General features: G+C 35.0%; 1 protein-coding gene across 1 annotated transcript; it reads right to left on the reverse strand.

The window, feature by feature from the left end:
* Positions 1–1,275: 1,275 nt before the first annotated feature.
* Positions 1,276–24,048, reverse strand: LOC111046028 (trichohyalin). Its single transcript, XM_039422976.1, has 4 exons — positions 23,957–24,048; positions 20,391–20,511; positions 4,787–5,642; positions 1,276–2,573 (listed from the first exon to the last, which is right to left on the reverse strand). Exons 3-4 carry the CDS (start codon positions 5,629–5,631, stop codon positions 2,246–2,248), a joined length of 1,173 nt encoding a protein of 390 aa, XP_039278910.1. The 5' UTR covers positions 5,632–5,642; positions 20,391–20,511; positions 23,957–24,048; the 3' UTR covers positions 1,276–2,245.
* Positions 24,049–25,635: the final 1,587 nt, after the last annotated feature.

A 25,635-nucleotide genomic window follows, 5' to 3' on the forward strand; every position in this document is an offset into this window, starting at 1 on the left:
GCGGGGTGATCATAATATTCTTTTCTGAAACATGTACAAATGATTGCAGTAAGTATACAATTTTATTATAGAATACAAAAGTATTCAGAAATAAATCAATAACTTAAGTTTAGTAGCAAAAATAATAAAGGAATTATTATTGTAAGAAATGAAGATTGTTAAAGTTAGTTTATAATAGTAACTTGAAGTAAAATATAATGTGAACCAGTTTACTTATTATTTGACACAATCAGCACATAATCTCATTTATCAGAGAACAATAATTATTCTGTTATTTAATATAATATATATATAATAATTATTATTTGTGATAATAGTAGTTGATTGATGACTAATAACCAACTACTAATTTCATCCATTATATTTTCAACAACTATAATCAATAGTCACAACTGGATTAAGAAAAGCAAATTACATTTGTTCATTTGTTATTATTGTAATTGTAGACCTCACTGATATCAGAATTGATAAAAAATCTCCTCATTCTTTATGAAAAACTGAAAATAAGAACGCTGAAGAAATGAAGGTTCAGGTTATTACTTATAATCTTTTTTTAAACAATTTCAAAAATAAATTTTATCACATCAATGATGATAAAAGTAGTTTTGACAAATGGATAATGAAGTTATAAAAAAAATACAAAAAGAAAGCAGTAATGACAGGAAATCAATTTGAACCAGTTGTCGCCCACTTGTCGCCATTACCCAAGCTCTATATTATTGAAGCCATTTGTTTTATATCCGTAACCGAGCAGATTATCACATAATTAGTCATAATAGTAGTTTATTTGAACAAAAACCTGATTACATTGGAAGGAAATTTATAACAAGCTACCTGGTTCTTTAAAAAGTATTGACGGTATGACAAATTTCAGAAAATATTTGAAAAGGTATTTAGTTGATAAAGCCCTGTATAGTGTACAAGAGTTCCTCTCAGACTTGAATTAGTATAGAATTTATTGTACAATCTATTGTATAGAATTTTTACCTTTCAATCTTACTTGTAAGATTATGTAGCTTATATAGATTATTATAGATTATATAGTTATATTCTATAACTGGAATCTCTAAGACGTGAAAAGATGAAATAAACATGAATATGAATTTAATACCGGTGTATCAATTCATGATTTATTATGGAACCAGGTCCCGCAAGAATGTGAGGGTCGATGCCCATCGCACCACTCTGTATGAGCGGGGTGTTAATGGCTTGGCAATAAGCTTGTGTGATGTTCTACCTACACGACTCAGGGAATTCAATAGGAAAATATTCAACGATCAGTTAAAAAGAGAGTTACTGAATATATGAGCGTACACGGCTGAGAAGTTTAGAACTCAACATATGAGAAGTTAAAATTTTACAAAATGCATGTATAAAATGAATCAATGGACACTATTGACAAATCTACATACCCCTTACATAGGCGACCATTGGACGATAGAAAATGAAATGAAAGTAATACATTCATGTGCTTTCAAGATAAAGAATTGAACATCTCATCAGTAGGGGGTAAGTAAAATTTCAAACTTATGAATTACAACTTATTTCTAGAAATCTTATTGTTTTCATCAACTCTCATTACTCTGCAGACTATGCATTGAAATCTTACTAAAAAAATATAACTGATTTCACATGATCGCTTACGCATCACTAAATTCTGCAGACTTGAGCATTTATATAAATCTTCAACTCAAAATCTTATCGTTTTCACTATTTTACAATACTATTTGCTCATCAGTCATCACAGAATTCTGGAGACTTGGACACTTATATAAATTTGCAACTCATAATCTTATTGATTTCTCCTTACAATTTTATCATCAGAAAACAATAATGTGTTTCATTTGAAAAATCTTAGGGAACGTTCAAATTGGATGCATGGTTGCGCAGGTACACACGTGCAATGAGAAACAATCTGGAAAGAGCCATAGAAACACGTTGTGACTAATCTGTCGCTGCTCACTCCAGCAAGTGCACGCTTGCTTTTGCGTTCAGTGTGAACAGCGACAGATTAGCCACAGTGTTTCAATGGCTCTTTCCAAATTTTGTTTCTCATCAGCAAGCGTGGTCACGCTTGCCCTTGCGCAAACGTGCATCTAATGTGGTCATAACCTTATTAATTTCACCTTATCACTTGCATATCGATCAATTAATATAAATGTCATACTGAGAATCGTATTGAATGTATATCACTAAACTTTGACTTGATATGAAAATGTGGTAAAATTTGACTATATGAAAATGATTAGAGTGTTGAATCAGGAATATAGCCGGTTTGGAAAGGATCACCGATGCAGGGTGGATGAGCATGGTCGATAAGCAGGTAGAACTTGTTGGGCGCACGCATCTCGAACCGGAAGTCAGTGAGGGGACGCGGAGAGTCCTCCTCGAATCCTATCTGGTAGGTGGACGGCTCGAAGCCTTCGTTGGCGGGTCGACTCCGGGCAGTCGGCATCAGCCACGTGATCACTGTGCTCTTGTTGCAATACTGATCCTTCAGGAATCCTCTCAGCTGAGCATACACTGTCTGACCTTGGAGTTTAAGGCTCACTATGTCGCCTCTCCTGAAACGCCTGGAAAAATAAAAATATTTATAATATTATATACCTAATACTTATCATAACCAATATTTGACAGAATTTTCAAATGAAAATAGGAAACAAGCCAGTTGCTAAAAACTTTTAAATTTGTTTACTTCAAAATAATAGCCTAACTCATTTGACACTTGATAATGCCGTGATTGGCCAAAACTAGTACTGTCTAAAATAAAATAAGAAGGGGTTCTACACCTTTTCCAACTAATTGTATTTGAGAAAAAATCAATTGACTGCTGAATTGTATAAAAGCGAAAAAGTTGCAGTACTTGGGGTGTATTATGAGAAACCCACACCGTTATGATCTCCAACAGTGCATATTGCAAGAAAGAGTAATGGAAAGGAGAGGGGACGGCAGAAGAATTTCATGTCTGGAAAATTTGAAAGCCTGGTTCTCCATGAACACCGCGGAATTGTTCCGTGCAGCTGTGGATAGGGTTTCTGGGATGTAAGATGTAAGTTGTAATTCGGAAATCGAATTAATAACCCAGCGGATCTAATTCACAATTTGAAATACAAAATATAGGATCGCTTTCCGTTAAAATGAATCCTGATGATAAGGTACACAAATCAAATTTAATCGCATTCGATAATTTGTATATGATAATAACATGACGCAAGTGGCTAATTTTCCTATTTTTAATATTGATAACTCCTCATTTACATTTTACTATTTTTTAAAATTACAAATCACCATTCTCAGTTAAATGTGATAACTACTCAAATAAAATCTACTGTTCTCATTTACATCGGATTTTTTCTCAATAATTACATTTCTGAAATACAATTGATAAATTCTCAAATTATATTGATACTTGCTCAGATACAGTTGGATAAGTGTTAGTGTTAGTGAGTACAATTGAATCAGTGATAGTGATTCTATGTAATACAACTTTCAAGTAGCCTTATTGAAATTGTATACAAGTCTTCTAGATTGTATACTGTAGTCAAAATTCAATTTCAGGTTATGATTGTTACTCTCATCTCAAGAACGATATAAATTTCAAACTACAGAAAAAAAATTCTAAATTGAAAAAGTTTATATGAATATCTAAGATCAATCAAGTAAAAAACAAAGAATTATATTTCTAATTACAGAGAATTATTAGTATCCTTGTTATATTACATCTCAAACAAGACTAGTTTTGGCAATAGTCAAAGTTTTTGAAATGAAATAATACAAGGGTACCAGTTATTATTTGTAAAATTAAACTTGAAGTAGCCTATCAAGAAACTTAGTTGAATTACAGACAGTAATTTTGATTTCTTGTTGTTTTTATAACAATTTTCAAAGCAATTCTTGAGCTAACAGTAGTTTTCAAAAACCATGTCCTTGATACACACTGAACACATTTCCAACCAGTGTTAAGCGTTAAGGGCATGGCACAAGAGAGCAATCTGCGATCCTATTGATTTTTAAACATATATCTTAGATATAGAAACCTATAGGATGGCAGATCTCACTGTTTGCGGCCGGGACCTTAAAAAATATAATGGAATGTTCTTTGGTGAGAAATAGTACAGGGTGCAGCAACATCTTCTGGGGAGTTGGATCCCACAAGATGTTAAATTATCAATAAATTGATAATATTATTTTTTCATCAACGCCGACAGTGGGACAAAACTAATAGTGCTGTATGCGCCTATTATGACAGGGTTGTGATACTCAAATTATGGTGAGTCTTATGTCCCTATTTGCATACAAAAATCAAACGTCTACGAATTTTTTTTAAAGTTATTGACTCAACGTTTTATATACTAATTACCAAACTAAACATAATTGATGATGAATTAACAATTTTTCATCATCAATTACTTGCAATTGAGTGATACATTTTTTGAATCACTGAGTCTTGTAACTTGGAAATGAGAAAGTGATCATAGCAATCAAAATATTGGGGGTATGTTTAATGGTGTTTCTAATACATATGAGCATGCATAAAATCTTTGGTAATTTGATCCCTTTAATGTGTGTGTGTATGAATGATAAACAACACATGTTTATCATGCATGTTCTATCGTTAGTGGCCAACCTACTTTTTGCGCAGACTATAGATGAATAGATTGTAAGGTTTTGTTTGGTAAAACTAGAAATTATTAGAGGGTCAAGTGTTTTTCTGAAGGTAGTAGTTTTTTGTTAAGCAAAAATACTAAGATCTGTCAATAAATAAGGAAAAATATGAAAAACTTACGTATTATTACAAAGAACATATTCGCTGTCGATTGGTACTAAAACTGGGTCTGGAGCCTTGTAGTTGATTTGCTTACGAGCGGCTGCACTTGACGATCTCGTCGTTGCCATATTCCTGATTCTGGCGCTCTTTCGTATCACAACTTTGGGCTTTTCTTTTACTTCGACTTCTACTTGGGCGGTGCGGTTCTTCCTTGCTTGACGCTTCTTCTCATCATTTGCGGCCCAGCAGTCATTACAGATTACTGTTCCAACCTTCCACGGTTCATATGGGTTATCTGGATTAATCCATCTCCACCACACGACGCTATATGTTGCTGAGCACTGTTTGCAAATGGCCACCGGTTCCTGTGGCTTCTGCTGCTCCGGCTCCTTTTGCTCATGCTCCAACCTCTGCTCCTGTTGGTTCAGCTCCTCCATCTCCTGTTGCTCCAACTCCAACTCCTGTTCCTCCAGCTCCTCCAACTCCTGCTCTTGTTCCTCCAACTCCAACTCCTGTTGCTCCAGCTCCTCCAAATCCTGCTCCTGTTGCTCCAGCTCCTCCAACTCCTGCTCCTGTTGCTCCAGCTCCTCCAACTCTTGTTGCTCCAGTTCCTCCAACTCCTGCTCCTGTTGTTCAAGCTCCTCCAAATCCTGTTGCTCCAACTCCAGCTGCTCCAAATACTGCTCCTGTTGCTCCAGCTCCTGTTGCTCCAGTTCCTCCAACTCCAGCTCCTGTTGCTCCAGGTCCTCCAACTCCTGTGGCTCCAAATCCTGCTCCTGTTGCTGTTGCTGTTGCTCCATCTCGAGCTCCAGCTCCAGCTGCTGTCGCTCCAGCGGCTCCGCTTCCTCCATTACAGTCAACATCCAACAGCAAACTACAAAATTCAATGACAATATTTTCAAGTGGTAACTAAATACAAACAATTAAATTTCACCTTTGCAGTTAGATAAACATATTAGAATTAATACCAAAATCAGTTTATTCAGAAAGAGAATCGCACAATTTGTTGAATGATATTGCTAGCTACTCTCATAATTCTATTCTTCCACTTTTAATAAACGTTATTCTCGCGTGATTATAAGAGATATCATCGATTGTAAGAGAGATTTCATAAGAATAGATAAGACGAATAATTCCCCATTATTGGGAAATTTTGAACATGTATTAAATCTTTTTGAGTTTTAAACTCTCCAAAGTGTTTGATATTCTTCATATTGAAATCAATATTTAAAAATTTGCAAATGTGAAATTTTATACAAAGTATATAAAGAGCATTTTTACAAAATTAAATTGGATGAACTGAAATTCAAAATATTCCTGGCTTATCATGACTTTCAGTCAAAAATGACATCACGTTATGACATCACATTCCTAATGTTCTTCACATCTTGTTGGGGTTTTGAACAATTCACATAAACACAGGATTTTAAAAACCCTAGAATGAAATCTAGTAAGAAATAACTCTTGCTGATATTCTGGGAACAATCATAACAAAAGTCACCTTAACCTTGTCACATATTTTGTAAATGTTTTTGCGATTTTTCTGGCTTCAAATTTATCAATTTTTATTTTTTTTCAAATTTATCAATTTCTTTTCAAGTGTAATAATAATTTACTAGTAGTTCTGTGAACAGTAGACCTCACGCAGTATTCTCATCCACAAGTACCAGATGTCAACTGTTTTAAATGTTAACAAACTCAGTTCACGTTTGAATTTGTATTCCATATGATATAGTTCATCCAGTTCCGTGATGATCTTTCTACATATCTGATGTAAATTATTTTTTTAGAATCAAAAATATTATAATTTCCCCAGCATTATTTAGTTCATTTGTTTATTTTTATTCACCTATTAAATTAGTTTTTTCGAATGTGAGAATATTGATACTGATGGGCACGCATAATAATACCATGACTGCAAAACAAAATATTGAAACCAAGGACCTTAAGGCCATTCCACACAGAACGTGGTGTGCGTGGCTGGACGCACGCCACGCCGGCCACGCTAGGCACATGCCAATTCACACCGCCACGACTGTTGCGATGCTATACAGGCCACGTTTCCCGTCAGTATGCAGGAAGATGTCAACTCCGACGGTCCCGTGGTGTGAATCTGGATTTTCTTGTGGCTTACCTTGGTTTGATGACTCCAACAGCAGCAGTAGTAATGATAATGAGCTGGTTTTATTGTATTCGGTGACAGCACGGGACCAGTGGGTACATCCAAACAATAAAAAAAGGAAGACCTATGGCGAATTCCATCATTTAATGCGCGACCTTGAGGCTGACTATGATAGTATACGTTCTATACGATAGTATACGTCTAGTATACGTTCTGCGCATGCTCGGACCTAAACGTGGCCGGACACGTTTGAAAAGATCGCTCAGAGAGCGAACGGTAGCGACGCGTGGCTAGTATAGCAAGCGTTGCCGCGTGGCCGTGGCTGCTATGTGAATTGCTTCATTTGATTAGCTGGGAAGCGATGTTTTGGAAAGTAGCTAGCGTGCGTCCAGCCACGCACGCCATGTGCTGTGTGGAATGGCCTTTAAAGCTGTGATTAGACCAAATTTATTTAAAAAATGTTAATAACTCAATCCTTTTAGATTATATTAGATTGAACATAACTTATCATACACATGATGAACATATGTGTTTGTCAACTTCCGTTCAATCTAATAGAATTTATAAGGATTAAGTTATAACCATTTTGTTAATTACTTTGGTGTAAACCTAGCTTAAAGATGCATACCTCTTTAATGTCTTTGATTGAAACTATAGACCTTATACAAATACAGTAATAGACTGGCTTCTCCACACATCTGTGTAATCACTTGTCAGCTGATTTATGAAGAATAATATTCTATGGTCTGATTTTTACTCTAATATTGGCGTATGAAGGAGGCTCCTTTTTCCTTTTATACTATCCTTGAAATGCAAAATTTCCAAAAACCTTGTATATAATTATGTCGACGCGCAATTTAAAAAGGAACATACCTGTCAAATTTCATGAAAATCTATTACTGCGTTTCGCCGTAAATGCGCAACATATAAATACATAAACATTAAGAGAAATGCCAAACCGTCGACTTGAATCTTACACCTCACTTCGTTCGGTCAATTATATCTCTCTGATCAACCCAGATACAACATTTTTTAGTATAATGTAGGCTATATTTGGACTATTTTCATCAAAATTAGGGAGAGAAACAGTTTTGGGTTTATCCTGTTGATTCTCTCCCAATCATTAATTTGATATTGTAATAATATAAATAAATATTTGGACAGATGTTTTTCTGATTCATACAATGTGTTTTATGAAGTTTTAAAAAGGAAAAATGCTGCCAGACTCTATAAAATGAAATTTGCATCTCAATTGATTGTATTCAGTTACATTTCAAGGAATAAATGAGATTTTTCAATTTGTCTCTAACGTATGCACTGTACTATATTATTTCCCAGAATTTGAATATCAATTAATGCTACTTAATTGGATGAGTGAAGCGAATTCTATGTTTCAAGTCAATCGGCGTTTCCCTATTTCTTTGTTTGTTTGTATCGCAGTTATGGACCGATTGGATAAAATTTGGTATACAAGTACTTGCAACAAGCCTTGAAAGAAGGCGCAGAAACATATATATTTAAAATTCATCCCCGTTTCAATATGGCGGCCTTCATTCGGAAATTTTTCCCTAAAATCACCCTTACTTTTCAATACTTTATCGGATCAGGTTTAAATTGGGCTCATTCTTCTCAGCGCTTCAAAGCAGTATTATTTCATGTATCACATGCTCAAAATATTTAATTTTTGGAATTCGAATTTTTTCTACCCCCCCCCCCCCAAGGCCTAATCCAAGTTTCAGATTTTTATGTTTTCAACCGTGCTTCCGAGCTCAAAAGTGTAGAAGTCTTTTATTTTACAGCACTCCAAGGTTGTATTATTTCTCTCTTTCCTGTATAGGGCTACTTGTAATATAATACTTGTTTTTGTATTATTTCATACATCACAATCATGTTGAAAATTTTAAAATTTTTATAATTCGATAATTTATAAAAACTCCCACATTTCAAGTTTTAGGGCCGGTTTCCGAGCTCGGGATCTATAAGTTCTGGACTTACAGAGTCCAGGACTGAAATAAGCTCTCGGGTCTGAATTGACTTTCTGAGTCACGATTTCATCTTCTAAACTCCGGAGTCTATCAAGTTCTCGATTTATTTAAGTCCAGGACTTTAACGCATCAAACTGAGGGAAATTCACAATATTTTGCTGTTGTATTGTTGGCATTATGGAAAAACGGAAACAGCTGATTAAAGCGGGACAATTCAAATGAGCATGCTCTCCAAACTATATTGTAAAAAAAATCTGGTGTGGTGCACTCACACAACTTTCCCTGCCGTTATGAAAATTGATCAACTGACGCTAGTGTTCCCGCGCATCTCAAGTCTACTATTCTAAGATGTGAGCCAGCTGGTGACAGGACAATGGTGCTGCAGACACACGAAGTCTGCTATCTCTTCATAGTGAATGATTTAATAGAATGAACAATAATTTGCAATTGAATAATCACATTTTCTCAAATTTAAAGCTTATTTTCAATTTTAGGTGAAAATGTTACTAAACATAGATTGTAGAGATTTTTATGCTCAATCTTTTCCACTTGACATTTTTTGTTTAAATTGTATCTGAAGCCTGATAATTGGGAATCTAAAATCAAACTTTGCATAGATGAGGCGGAGCTCCTGAAATTTTTACAGATATGTGACTTGTGGCAGTTGATATAGCTTATCAATGACTATTCTAGGTATAAATTTGATCAAAATCGTTGGAGCCATTTTCGAGAAAATCGCGAAAAACCCTGTTTCTGTCAACATTTCCGCCATTTTAGCCGCCATCTTGAATTGCATTTGATCGAAATTGTTCGTGTCGGATCCTTATAGTGTAAAGACCTTATGTTTAAAATTTCAAGTCATTCCGTTAATTGGGAGATGAGATATCGTGTACACAGACGCATATACACTCATACACACACACACACACATACATACCAATACCTAATTACCACTTTTTTGGACTCAGGGGACCTTGAAACGTATAGAAATTTAGAAATTGGGGTACCTTAATTTTTTTTGGAAAGCAATACTTTCCTTACCTGGTAATAGGGCAAGGAAAGTAATAAGTTTCGTTTTCTTTGTAGGCTTATTCAAAGCAAAAAATTTGAAAGATGAATGAATAAACATTCCATTTTACGTTATGCTATTATTGATCATTGATCCTAACCAGTGATTTTGGAATAACAATTTCATTAGGCTATTGAGTTTGAAAACCTACCGTATTTGCTTTGGAAAAAAATTAAGTAATAATTTATTATTAATATGTTGAATAATAACATTCCGATTGGAATATAAATTCCAAGGCAATCTTGTATTATTTTGCTTGAACATTGTTAGGTTGTTACAATCGTAAAATGAGGTTAGTTTATTACGCATATTTCTGATACAATTTTATTCCAAAATGAACTTGCAAACTATAAATTATGAATTAAGATGGACTAATCCAAATAATTTCGGTATTCCATGATATTTATTTGGCTTTTTATCTACCCCAAAACAATAACTGAATTGTGTTTGCTCAGTTAAGTCTAGAACTTGAATTTAAACCCTACCCCAGTCGAGGGTTTAAAATCACGCTGTTTCAAGTCCTGGACTTGACGATTTTTGATAAATCCATGACTCAGAAAGAGGCGAGAATCTAATTTAAGTCCTGGACTTATAAGCCGTTCACTCAGAAAGCGAAATTATAAACTCCAGGGTCTAACATGATCTCTAAACTCCAGAGTCTATTTAAGTCCTCAACTACGTTAACGCTCTGACTCGGAAAGCCAATTTTCTGACTCCAGAGTTTAAAGCCAGTTAAAGTCTAGAACTTAGCTAAATCCCGAGCCCGGAAACCGGCTCTTAGACTTTTTATCTCTTCAACCGTGCATCCTAGCTCGAAAGTGTATTTTTTTAGCACTACATAGCCCAGTCAATAAAGGTTTTTTCGGTCCGAAAATTGAAAAAAGCTGAAACTCTCACCATCGATAGAGACCTCCCAGAGGGTCATTCTTCCAAAAGTAGCAAGAATCCCCTTGGAGCTTTCCCCCCCCCTAGCCACCCTCAGAGTTGAAAAATGCAGGTAATCACGGAAAATAAATTATCTCTATAACCATTGATCGGGAAGAGTTTTATTATATGTCATTCGATTCGTTACATTATGGACTACAATATTAGTTCTATTCATTTTTTCAATGAAACTAACAGTTTTCTTGATAAAATAATATATATGTAAAAATTTAGGGGTTTTTCGATTTGATTTTTTTGTTTTCTGCTATTAACTTTGAAGCAAGTAATTTTAAAGAAAAACGAGCCAACAATTAATGTAGCCACTTTCATTGCTAATCCATTGATGTATATTGTCATATATTAGCGATTCGATTTGAAGCTGTGGAAGGGGAAACAGCCGATGCGGAATAGCGCGGCTGACTCTCTTCACCAAAGTAAACAGTAATAGTACTGCTTTCTACAGAGTGCCTGATAAGTCACTCCCTACTTTCATACAGCTATAATTTCTTTATTTATGATATTTATGAACCAATTTTGTTAGAACTACATTTGTTAGATAGACCCTCCCTGAGGTTGTGTTTAACACCAATTTTCATTTGTTTCAGTTTAGAAATGCTCCCTCTCTTGACTGTGGAAGAACGAGCAAAAATGGAAGCTCGTTATGAGGTCTGGATATCTGTGGTGCGAGTACAAAGGTGGTGGAGGGCTTAATGGACTGAGGGCTGAGAGATCCATGCAACACTGGATGCAAAAACTGTTGAAAATTGCCATTCCAAATTACTAACAACATGGAATGTCGCAGATGCAAGACGATCAGGAAGACCATCAACGTCAAGGACAGCAGTTTCTCGTAGCTTCCATGATTTAAAAATAAGATTTTTCTTAAGAATCGCTGCAACAGAGTAACGTGAAAAACTACTTTCACCGGATCCTTGATGCAGTGATTTCTTAGGGCTCCTAATGAACATTTCACGAACTCTGTCAACATTCTCTGCTATCCTTGACGTTAATGGTCTTCCTGATCGTCTTGCATCTGCCCTCCACCACCTTTGAACTGGCACTGCCACAGATCCCAAGACCTCATAAGGAGCTGCTATTTTGGCTCGTTCTTCCACAGTGAAGAGACGGGGCATTTCTAAACTGAAACAAATGAAAATTGGTGTTAAACACCTTAAGGAGTGGTCTATCTAACAAATGTAGTTCTAACCAAATTTGTTCATAAATAAAGTAATTATAGCTGTATAAAAATAGGGAGTGACTCATCAGTACATTGCATCTTATCAACACTATTGCGCTCGAAACAATTAATTTTGTCTATTGTTTTGACATGCGCTGAATCTAGATTTTCACTTTTCAATACTCTAAGAAATATTATAATTTTCTTGATTCAACCACCCTGATGATAAAAATCAGGCTTTCATTGTCTGCTCACAGAATTTATCAATTTAAAGTGTGCCTTCTCAATACGACTCAAAGGTATCACAATTTGATAACTCTAGTTTCAGATATCGATGTTTTTCAATAAAGTTTGATGACATGTGTTCGACTCCTTCATCTTATCCCTATTTTATAAAATTCAAAATTTCTTTTTATAACTTTTTTGTGTTTCTTATTGATTGATTACTCTTTATAATTTAAAATGAATATGAATATCATCAGATCGGGTGAACAAAGAAAATAAAAGAGTAGGCCTACCTGTGATACTATATGATAACACTGTACTCCTGATGAGTTGAAAATTTTCAAGCTGAAAGCAGATTAATTTTGTAGCTCATTTGGCTTGAATATTAACAAATGTTACCAATATTATCACATATAGTGAGAACAAATTATTCTGAAGCTTTCTATTCTCACTGAACATGAAGAGGCAATACCGAGCCAGAATTGCAGTTCCGTTCATAATCATTATTATCAGAGCTTTCAAATTGATGCTATGTAAATTTAACTATGGATGTCATCCTTATCTCACAAAACCCTATTTATCCTTATTGTGATTTAGAATAAAGTAGTTAATGTCTATCATCACAAAAATAATGTACAGTAGGCCTACCTATAATTAACAAAATTTCCAGTAACAATTCAACTTTTTCTAATAGGTACGAATTTCAAAGTTCTCAAAAAAATGACTTTTTCTCATTCACAGGCAGAACTTCCAATAAAAATCAATAATAGTAATTTAATGAAAATTGTTTGTATTGTAAATTGTTCGACGTAAGATAAGCTACATCTTTAAGGCAATCAACTTATTTAGAATAATCATGTGCATGAATGAAAGCGAGACTGTGATAAGAGATTAGTCAAACTGAAATATAAACATTATGTAGAGTGCATATTTCTGATCAACTCAAATTAAAGAATGATGGTATCAAGCCGAAATGAATTGAGCAACTGAATTTCAAAGTGACTATCCACTGTTCAAAATGCACTGTGATTTCCTTTTACTTGCAAATGGATTAAATTATTTGACTCTTCAATGAAACAATTATTGTAAAAAAAAACCAATGGAATGTAAACGTCATACAAATAGCATTTGAATTTGAATTTTCAGATCATGAAATACAAAACGAACTAATTCTTGAGAGAATAGTGATGAATTGCAAACAGTGCATGTAACATTGATACAAAGCGATACAATGAAAAACAACATCGATTAATTTAATACTGGAATTATCAAATTTATATTACCGTACCTTTACAGCTTATAAAATGTAAAACCAACTTTTTCAATTTTCTCTACTGGAGCAAAACATCGATTGAAAATAAAGAAGAGCTCATTATAACCACAAAATACTTGTACTAGAATTCACATAAACTAACTCACTTCAACCCTTCAACGATTACAATGAACAAGAAGGTGTAAGTCTACGTCCAGTGCCAAAATACCTTCATGAAATTTTTGGTTGGGATCGATTTAGTATGTTATTTTAAGCACAAAATTACTAAAATTAAACGGCGGTCACTATCGTTTTTGAAATAAACTAAGTTCAAAGTAGCACAATCTTACATGCATTTAACCTATAAGTAGCAGCCATTTTGATTATCGAAATCATCAAATTATGATATTCCTAATCTAAGTTCTTCTAACCTAAGCTTTCCTAACCAAAACTTTTCTAACCTAAAGCTTTTCCTAACCTTAACTACTATAGGTTAGCTAACTATAGGAATGCATGTGAAATTGTGCTACTTAGAACTTAGTTTATTTTGAAAACAATAGTGACCGCCGTTTAATTTTAGTGATTTTGTGCTCATAATAACATATTAAATCGATCCCAACCAAAAATTTGATGACAGATATGTTGGCACTGGACGTACACTTTAGCCGAACAAGAATGCTGTGAAAACTATAATATTGATAATCAGATACATTTTTCAAATAACTTCACCCAACTAAATCTGTGAATGCCAAGTCATAAGAAATAATGGTTAATGGATTTAATTTGAATGCTTCAACATAAATAAATAATAAAAATTTGGTGTGGCGGGCGCCCTCACACAACTTTCCTTGCCGTTATGAAAATTGATCACCTGACGCTAGTGTTCACGCGCATCTCAAGTCTACTTATAAACAAAGATCTGAGCCAGCTGGTGACAGGACAATAACGCTGGAGAAATACGAGGCCTGCTATCTCTTCATAGTGAATCATTTAAAAGAATCAACAGTTTGCAATTGGATAATCACATTTTCTTGAATTTCGAGCTTATTTTCAATTTTAGGTGAAAATGTTACTGGTCATTGATTGTAGAGATTTTAATGCTGTCTTTTCCTGATTTTTTTTTTACAGATATGGGTCTTGAGGCAGTTGATAGAGCTTATCAATAACTTTTTTAGGTATGAATTTAATCAAAATCGTCGGAGCCGTTTTCGAGAAAATCGCGAAAAACCATGTTTTTGACTACATTTTCTCCATTTTAGCCGCCATCTTGAATTGCATTTGATCGAAATTGTTCGTGTCGGATCCTTATATTGTAAGACCTTGAGTTTCAAATTTCAAGTCATTCCGTTGAATGGGAGATGAGATATCGTGTACACAGACACACATACACTTACACACACACATACAGACCAATACCCAAAAACCACTTTTTTGGACTCAGGGGACCTTGAAACGTATAGAAATTTAGAAATTGGGGTACCTTAATTTTTATCGGAAAGCAATACTTTTCTTACCTATGGTAATAGGGCAAGGAAAGTAAAAATTGATCTATTCTTTTGGTGCCCGAACCAAAATCAATCAACATCAATCAACATTAATCGACAGCTTCTGCCAATGTTTTAATTACAGTATGATTCTGCTCATGCTTCACTCCCATTTATAAAATTCTCATTACGGCCTTCGTGTAATGAATGTTAAGATAAGTTTAGTGGAGTTGAGGAGGAATCGATGTGTTATAAGAAATAATAGAAGATGATGAATTCATCTAATACGGTAGGCTACTTTGTACTTGGTTCATGATTCTTTATGAATTTCCCATCTCCAATGGACCGTAAATCTGATTTTCAATATTAAATGTTCAATTTTCTATCCGACTTGTTCAACTTGTGATTACGAGGGAAAATGGAAAAAACGTTCATGATTTTCCTAATTTTTATGCATGCTTACTCTTCCTTAATTTGTATGGCTTTCATCTTTGGAATCTACTGAGTTTTCAGATTGGACTGTTTAGATATGTAGATTAAACTTGTAAGAACGGAAGATAAGCTACTTTTACAGAGAGAATCGTAGAAAGTTTCAACTCAACAAGCCCAATGTATAATTTTTTGATGCCTCAGCCGTCATATATATTTGCCTCAACTGAAGGTATCTTATCAACCTCGATTGGAGTATATTTAACCGTGGAAAACACTGCACACTTTGATTTTTCAAGAAATTGCCACTGTTAACACTATTGTAATCTATGATTTATCTCAGTTTTTGACATTCATAACTTATGATAAATTTATCATCTGCCACTTGCCATCGATTTTTGTTGGTAAGAACATTGATCATTGTAACTTCACGAAAAAGTGGGTAGAGTTGAATAATTTCCCCCAAAAGGTGTCTGGTTTGGTCTATGTTTTGGCAACCCAAAAAAACTTACTTAGGTGGATAGGACCTTTTTAGGCTCACCAATCTATACTATAATATAGTATAGAACTGGCTTATACTGTATTAGTTCGGGATAGGAAAATTATGTTTGACGCATCATCACGTCTGAACTACTAGACTGATCAACTTGAAATTTTGCATATAGATTCTTAATTGACCGAGGCCTGTTTTAAATTCTTCAAATTTTCATTACGTCAAGTTTTAGAATAGATCCTTTCAGAGCACGGGTTACCTGCTAGTCAATAATAAAGTTTTGATCAAGGAATAAGGGAGTGCTATTTCCATCGATTTGCAACATTCAGAACAGTACTGAACTATACTCTGCACGAAACTCCACAGCGTTTTCGACCGACTGTACAGTGCGTCAGTCAGTCTATCAGTGACTTGAATTAATGACTTAAATGAGGAAGGGGCTGAAAAAATTATAATTGAATAAAAATATCATAAGAGATTTACAATTTATTGATGCAAATATAAACACATCAAAGAATGCTTTTTCGCATTGCGGGTACATAATTAAAAACAAAAACAATAAGCATATGAAAGCAGTTTATTCAATATGTTGCTTTTTTGAAATGACCCTGATCAAAACCGGATAAGCAAGGTGGATAATATTTATTTTTCGTGATAGGTTATTATAACTACACTAAATTCTTTTGTTACCAAATATATTGTAATATACTAGAGCCTGTTTGATTGAATTCTCCAATTGGTTTTGATTTATTTAGTATCTATCGACAAATGGAGTAATTATTGATTCACAAGAAAGTATGATAAGAGAATCCAAATAATATTTTAATCATGTTTAGAAAAAAATCATCAGTGATTGGAACATTATTATGTCTTGAAATTATTTCAGCTATCATCTACACTACGAAAAATGATGATTTGAAGCAAAATAAATCAACAGTAAAGATGTTTCATTATTAAAATTGAAAAAGATTCACCACTTGACAGCATTTTATTGTTTGAATTTGCTGAGCGGTTCGCTGCTCGGCGCACTGCGCAACGAATTGCACGGTTCGCTGCCCTGTTCGAGGTTCGGTTCAGTATGAGTGGACATCGAAAGAAACCTCCTCGTTCCGATAGAACCTATCGATACACGGAACCGATAAAACGCCGTATCGATACACTATATTATTTATGAAACGCCACATCGATACACCAACCTGCATCATCCATCACTAATACACTATAATTGATATAGAATATTAGCTAGTTCACGGAAGTGTAAAAAAATTCCCGTATCGCGACAAAATTTCCGTAAATTTCCCGCTCAAATGAAATTAACGTACAATTCCCGGATTTACCGCCGCGCGGACACCCTGTTTAACGAATCAAATGACATATAATAGAACTCTTTCTGATCAAAGGTTACAGAGATAATTGATTTTCCGTTATAACCTGAATTTTTCATGTTTTAGGAGGCTGGGGGAGGGAGCTCCAGGGGATTTCTTGGGACTTTTGGGAGAATGAACCTCTGGGAGAGTTCTATCGATGGTGAGAAATTCAGCTTTTATTTAATTTTTGGATCGAAACTACTTTTTTGGACCTTCATTGACTGGGCTATACAGCCCAATATGAGCTTTGGCCGCCTTCACTACAACTCTCCACGCATCTCGGTCCTCTGTTAATTGTCTTCATCCTCTATATCCCATTTTTTGGAGATCGTCTCTCACTTCATCTTCCTACCTTATTTTTGGTTTTCCTATCTTTCTTCTCGAATGTAGCCTCTACTTGAATATTTTTATAGGCATTCTGTTCTCGTTCATTCTTCAGATATGCCCAAACCACCTAAGCCGCCGCTTTGCCTTTATAAATTTTACAATATTTCGGCCTTTTATCAATGCCTCGAGCTCTGAATTAGTTCTTCTCCTCTATTCCTCACCTTCTTTAACTAGACCATAAATCTTTCTTAGGATTTTCCATTCAAAAAGGCCAAGATGGTTTTTGTCTTCTTTTGTTAACGTCCAAGATTCACAGCCGTACGTTACAACAGATCGAATTAGTCTTTCATGTATATTTCAAGTTTTGCGTTTCTACATATGAGCCTGTTCTTCAAAAGTTTCATGTTACTGAAGGTCCTATGCTCTAATTCTAGCCAATACTCTTTGCTTTATGCTGTAACTCATCTTGTTTTCGTTATCCAGTTCAACCCCCAAATAGCTGAAGTTCCTTACACCTTGAAAGATTTTCTGACCAATTCTGAGGTTCTGTGGAACTCATCTTGTTTGACTCCTTGATTTTTTTCATATATGTACCTCGTTTCACTTTCGTTTACTATCAAGCCAATCTTTCCCGCCTCTCTCTCTCTCTCTCTCTCTCTCTCTCTCTCTCTCTCTCTCTCTAGCAACAAATACGTTTCCTGCAGGACATCTTTCTTTCTTGCAATTATTGCTACATCGTCCGCATATGCACATACCTGATACATTCGGTGGAAAATATTTCCCCTGTCTATTCCTTCAACAGCTCTATGCAATGCAATATTAAATAGGATTGCAGATAGTCCATCGCCTTGTTTGACACCAGTGTTAAATTCAAAAGCGCTGCTCCTCTTATTACCAATTTTGGCCATTGCTGCAGTCTTACTCATTGACATTTTTGCTAGACTAATGAGCTTTGTAGGTAAGGCGTATTGCTCCAATGCTTCCCATAGCTCACTTTTTACTATGCTATTGAAGGCTTGCTTGAAGTTAATAAATAAAATATGTAAATCCAGGTCATGCTCATGAAACCTTTCTGCGATTTACCGGATTGTGAAGATTTGACCTGCTGTTGTCCTTTCTGACCGGAATCCGCATTGATATTCTCCAAGCACTTGTTCTGAGTAGGCCTTAATTCTATTGTAAGGAATACTTGATAAGACTTTATAAGCTACACTGAGAAGAGTTATTCCACGTTAATTATTACAGTCCAGTTTATCGTCTTTTTTATAAATTGGACATATTATACCTATGTTCCAATCTTCAGGCATAGTTTCATTTCTCCATATCATACTAATCATTTTGATATTCTTGATTTATAAGGTCAGTTATAGTAATTATTTATATAAATTATTGTATTTATTAGTCAGTTCTAATCAAGTTCTTATATTTATTAGTCAGTACTTGTTCTATTAAGTCAGTTTGTATTCTCTTGACTGGATCATGACCACCACACTTTATCATTTCGGCCGATATATTATCTTGTCCAGCTGCCTCTCCATTCTTTAGGTGCTTCACAGCCATTTCTGTCTCCTCTAATGTTGGCCCTGCAACAAACTCCGTTTCAAAAATACGTGGCTCCCCTGTTCCTTCATGTAAATTCTCCTCATTGATATCTGTTACTGTTAACAGTTCTCTGATATGTTCTGCCCATCTCTCCATGATATTAGCCTCTCCATTCACAACCCTCCCTCTTTTGTCTTTGCAGGAAGCAATTCTCTATCTATATTATTTATTTATTTTTTCCATTGCTCTATAGAACTTTTTTGTCTCATTCTGTCAATATAAACACTCAATTTCTTCCAACTGTTTGTTCAAAGCGTCTCTTTTCTTTGTCCTGCATCTTCTATTGGCAATTCTGCGTTTTTCCTTGTAATCTTCATAATTTCTTCTTGTTTCTCGTATCATTCGAGTTCTGGCTTCATTTTTCTCTCTAATTGCTTCCCTACACTCATTATCGTACCGTACCTCATTCCTTTTTCACCTTTTCTGACCGATTGCTTCATTTGTGCTTCTTTTAGGCCATTGACTAGTTTTGCCCATACTTCTTCAACACCATCAGTTTCTAAAGAGTTCAAGGTTTTCTCCTGTACTAATCTGAGGTATTTACCACGGACTCTTTCACTCTTTAGTTTTTCCACATCCCATCTTATAGGCATAACCCTTTGTTTACCCGCCATTGACATCCTCTGTCTCACTAAAATTAGTGTCTTATTAATGTCTTCATAATGAAATTGTCAGAGTAACAATTAGATCCCCTGCAGCTCTTTACATCAATAATAATTGATGATTCATTACGGGAGTCAACTGTCACGTGATCAATCTGATCATTTCCTCCACCGATCCTATTGAATATATCATCATACTCTAAATCCAGTTTGTATGTGTGTTAAGGCGTGAAAAGGTGGGAGTGTGTGAGTAGTGATGTTAGTAAGTGTAGCGAGTTCTACTGTTCTCCGACCTACTAGTTGAATTCTGAGGAATAAATGTGATTTTTCAATCAGTTTCTAATGAATGTAATATAATATTTTACACAGCAATAGTATTCAGCCATCACAACATATAATAGAGCTACATAAATGGTTAATTCATTAAATTTAGTAATGAAAGTGAAAAACGTTATAAATATGAAATATAAATTTCTTAAGAATTAAGCAATTCATTATCACTGTGTACTGTAAGTATATTTTATGGATTTGCCTATTCTACAGTTAATATTCGACAAATATTACCTTAAGAGGACTTGTGCTAGTTGAAAAATCTGTTAAGACGACCGTTACTGGCCAACAAGGTTGAGAACTCGACCTGGCAACTGGAGAGACCTCCTAACACGAGAAACTATTCTCCACCTGGCTAGAGAACAAAAGGAACAAATTAACTATACAATAATTGAAATGATTCTTTCTGTCATAAATAATCAAACGATGCAAAAATAAACTTCATCTAAAAATTAGAATTCAGTTGAGAGAAAAAAGTCGAATGGTCTTTATCATTAAATTTATTATTTATTAATTTTATTGCTGTCTATAACATGTTATATAGACATATTATTTATTTAAATTTATTTTATTGCTCTCTTTATCATGTATAGTGTTTTTTGAGAAATGAACAGTTAGGTTTGATTTGATTTAAAAATAATAGTAATTGAGAGTCGCGGTCGCACCGACGGTGCGCCAGTGCTAAGATGACGGGTTCGCTAATCCCCACACCCATAATGCGCCACTGGCCCAAGCAGGTAGTCAAGAGCCTTTCACCTGAGCTGGTGCATATGCTCATTTTTGATGTTATTTCATGTTTTTAATTATTAAATGTTGAATTAAAAAAATATAATGCTCCTCAAATTTTTCATTCCCAAAACAAGCTTCTAAAGCCATGTCCACAATGAACAAATTTTCGACATACATGTTCGGTAAACAGTTTGTTGAAGAGCTCAGGGATAAACATTTTAAAATGTTTGGACAATCTTTGTTTGTCAAACAAAAAAACTACTGTTTTTCTAAACATTTTTATACTCTTTCCAATTTTGCATGAGCTCTGAAGGATTAAGCTGACCCTCCTACTACTCACACACACACAAGCGGAGTCTCCTTTTGTGTGTGTGTGTGTGTGTGTGAGTAAAGGGACAGTCTGTCTACCTGTATACTACGTAGTATACATAGTATATCAATGGCGCAGGTAGGCCAGGCGTGTGTGCCTGCGCTTGGGGGAGCGATGGTCAGCCTAATCCTTCAGAGCTCATGCAAAATTGGACAGAGTATCGTGCTGACAGCTGTAAAACATAAAACCTGTTCTTCCCACTTACAAATATTTTGTTTGGTGACGCTTCCACACTGGCCACGGGCAAACATTGTTTGTCAAACATAATAAAATTTGCCCAAACTGTTTCAACAAACATGCTTGTCGTACATTTGTTCAGTGTATACACGGCTTTAGATGAGGACTATTTAGAAAATTTGCTCCCAGACAAAAAAAAGAATAAAGCATTGCGCACACTTCTGTAAATATTATGACGACTAAGGAAGCGGGAGAATTTTCAAGCCGTGGTTAGATGGTTCAACTCTCTTATAATTGCCGTGGGGTTTGGTCTCATTAATTTGGTTGGCTTGCCCTCCTAGTCTCTTTCCCAGCCTATTCACTCTTTCATCTTGCTATTATCCTTTACCTTTTTATGATTTCATTTTTAAAAATATTTTTTCTTTTATTAGAACTGTACCATAGCAATCTCTAATACAAGGCCGCGGCCTACGATATTGCAACGTCGCAGTGTAGGCCTAGAATCTAATACATGATTGGTGATGAAGATTTTCAAAATACCAGCTGATCTTTTTCACCAATCATGTATTAGATTCCAGGCCTGCACTGCGACGTTGCAACATCGTAGGCCGCGGCCTTGTATTAGAGGTGGCTATGACTGTACTCATATTCCAATTCTTTCTCATGTTTTATTTTCTCCTATAATTAATTAAATATTCAGAAATTAAAAACCTTTCAATTTGTTATTGTTTTCCATTTATATTTATGCTATTAATTCTAACTCAACATGAGCTTAAGTACAGTCAATGTTGCCTATGTAAGCTGTTCCTTCTATTATTCAATAAGCGATTAACTCTACTTATAAAAACTATGGTATTATTTATTTATATTTCAAGTAAACACTGTATATCGCCTATACTGTATTATTCGAATATTGATTTTTTTTGAGGTGGCCTATAAAATTATTAGATTTGAAATTGTCGCCGTGGCGTGCGCAAGGCTTAGTTGGAGTGAATGCATACTACTGTTAATGAAATGTAGAGTGAGTGAATGAATAAATAAAAATAAGAGTTTTTATCTTTATATACATCTATAAAGAAGTGTGAGGGTTCTAGGAAAGACTATGTGACCATCGTGGGCCATACGTGCAATTAGATATGGTAGGTAATCTCACATTCTACCAGTTTTGTGATTTAGTTCTTTCCAAGGTTCGGATTGTGGGGTCAACTCAAAAATGTCTAATATTCCATATCAACTGACAATATTGACTAATGTATTTGATTTTGATTAGAGAGCAAATATACATTTCTGTAGGATAGTTTAATCTACTAGTGGATCTTTCAGAAACGTCAAGATCTTCTTAGATGTAAGATGAAAATGTTGAACAAAGTAAACAATATTAAACTGAGCTTAATGGTTTCTTTCAAAGATAGCAAATACTGTAAGGCAAGATTTGATATCATTTACAAAACATCAACAGGTCTAAAATGATACCACTAGTTTACAAATTTAGATTTACTTTTGTAGAACACTTGTAATTAAAACATTACTGCCAAGTCGTCAGTTAGTTAATTCCAAAGTTTAGGCTGGCCACTAAAGATCTACAAGTTTGACCAGATAGGCTATGTGTCATCAAGAACAGGCTTAATAAAAAAGGTTGTTTGACAGCAGCTTCTAACTTTGGAAAATTACAAATTATAAGGATACAAAAATAATTTAACCTCACGTAGATTAGTGGCGTATTGAAGCACCCGTCTATAGTTAGGTCTATGTTATAATAGCAGAATTAACAAGAATAAAAAGTTGAAATTACATCAGATACCTGTAGCCTGTCAGCTACCTTCTATAGAAGGCAATAGCAAGGCAGAATATCGGCATTGCTGCTTTTCTATCTTTCTCCATTGCCATTATAACGTAGACCACACTATAATTAGAGCCGCCGCGGTTAGAGCACATAACTTACAAATTCATTAAATTTTTATAACTTATTATGGCAGCAAATAAATTAGAAGTGTGGATTACTAGTTATTGATTTTTCGATTCATATCTTATGAATTACCGGATCAAATGAATTTGTAGGTTATGTGCTCTAGTAGAGGCAGCCATAATGAAGCGTTTACATTAGAGTTAAGTTGATTTGAACTTATGGTTTATATAAAATGAAAAAGTATTTTGCAAACTGAAAGTCAAGTTTACAAGAACAAAAATTTAAATCCACTAACTTATACCACTGAAGATTATACCATACCACTATTAATAGCCTACACTATACAGTACCACTAAAGTTTAAAATTAAAAGTTTTTAAAACGCCTAGAAATGATAACATGATTGACTTCATAGTATAATATATGAACAAACAAATAAAAAACCAACACAAAGTTTAATAAGTTATCCTAGAGTACCTATAAGATAATAATATTACAAAGTTGGGTTTGAGATTTACATTATTTGCTTCTGCAAATTTGCTAAAATTTTTAGTTTGTCACTATAAAATTCTCACAAATATATTAAATAGATACTTTTATCGTAAGTATGATATCTTACTTGTCAAAAAGTAATAATATCCAACTATGAACTTTGATTTTTAAAAATAATTAATAATCCACCACGATGAGCATCTGCACCTGCAAACTGTGCAGGCAAACTGCAAACTCTGTTTTGTTTATTATTATTCACAGCAAGCCTTTCTACAACTCAAACATTACAGTGATGCGCATGTGCAAATAACTGTTATCTCCGGTCTTTGAATGTATCTTTCTTTGTGAAGATGGTCACCGAGCACTGTGACTGGAGCTGATACCGTACAGTACACTTTTATTGTCCACTTAACTGAACTATGCAGTGATTAGTCCATAGTCTAGAATTATGGTATAAAAAAATACAGTGTATGTCATCCCTAATAACTTCCAGTATATTGCAAATCCAAAGCAAAAACCCAACCCCCTAACCTATCTTTTACCTTTGAAAAGTTCATAAACATAATACAACCTGATCTACACTTTCCAGCATATTATTGCTAATCAAAAGCTAAAATCCAAACCCTCTAACCTAGTCATAACCATTGAAATATCAATAAACAAAACTCAACCCAACCTAGACCCTTACCCCTTCCAGCATATTATTTCCATTCAAAAGCAAAACCCCAACCCCCTAACCAACCCTTTCTGACTTTCAAATATCAATAAACATGAGTTTCCAGGTTATGTTACTATTGACCCATGTCAGTTCTACCCTTTTACAGTTCTACACATTTGACAAATTATTGTTACTAATTCTCGAGATCGTTGCCAAGGACTTTAGTTTCCAGATTACAATTCCCTGGTCACTAGACTGCGGAGAAGACTACTAAAGTAAGTAAGTAAGATGGGCAGTGTCTGATTTCTCAGATTACAGTAGAATAACCTGCATGTTTATTCATGCTGTGGAGGTGCTTGACTCCCAAAAAGTGTTTTCTTGAAACAATCCTGTAGTCAGTAGAATGGCTTTTCCAGGAGTTAATTTTTCACTGAGGTATGGAACCAAGGATCTCATGTTTCCTGAATTTGTCTAGGAAGGCTGTTAAAAATCTTATTGTCTGGGATGGAGAGCTATTGTAGTTCCCTGCCAGTCAGCTTTGGGTAACCTTCAGTGGCATGTTGTGTATTGTGACTGTGACTCACACCTCTTCTGTGACTGCTTCACATTCCTTTTGATATAGGAGTACATAAGTGAGCACAATACATATTGACTGCGCACCATGTGTATCCAGAGATCCCTGAATAGTGGCCTGCAGTGATCCCTGAAGCTGGGAAATGTCACTATGCTCAGAGCCTTCTACTGCAGTAGCAGTACATTGTGGACAGCTGGAGCAGGCCATAGATGATATGGCTGTGAAATAGCAAATGATGGGCCTTGACAATACTGCTCCAATCCATCATAATTATATCTCAGCTTTTGGAGGAGGCACAACACTTGGGACCATTTCCTGCATACATGGTTCAGATTATGTTTCCAGCTGAATCTCTCAACCATTCAGAATCCCAACAGCTCCAGCTGTGGTATTCCATGCTCAACCCCTTTCAGTCTTGAACTAGCATCTCTCAGCAGGACCACCTGTTTTCTAATCTCCACATAATGTAACTGTCCTAAGGACCATGCCACCTAGACCATATCTCTCCAGTTTTCTAATCAATATGTTGTGGGGTATGCAATTGGAGGTACTGGATGCTGAGGTCACACAATGT

Source organism: Nilaparvata lugens, chromosome 1, assembly GCF_014356525.2.
Source record: "Nilaparvata lugens isolate BPH chromosome 1, ASM1435652v1, whole genome shotgun sequence".
NCBI classification, from domain to species: domain Eukaryota; kingdom Metazoa; phylum Arthropoda; class Insecta; order Hemiptera; family Delphacidae; genus Nilaparvata; species Nilaparvata lugens.

Excerpts from the sequence above, each read along its gene's own strand:
- LOC111046028 (XM_039422976.1), bottom strand. The coding sequence starts at position 5,631 with ATGTTGACTGTAATGGAGGAAGCGGAGCCGCTGGAGCGACAGCAGCTG. Across the intron at positions 2,574-4,786 it reads TATGTTCTTTGTAATAATAC|GCGTTTCAGGAGAGGCGACA; the intron begins GTAAGTTTTTCA and ends TTATTTTTCCAG.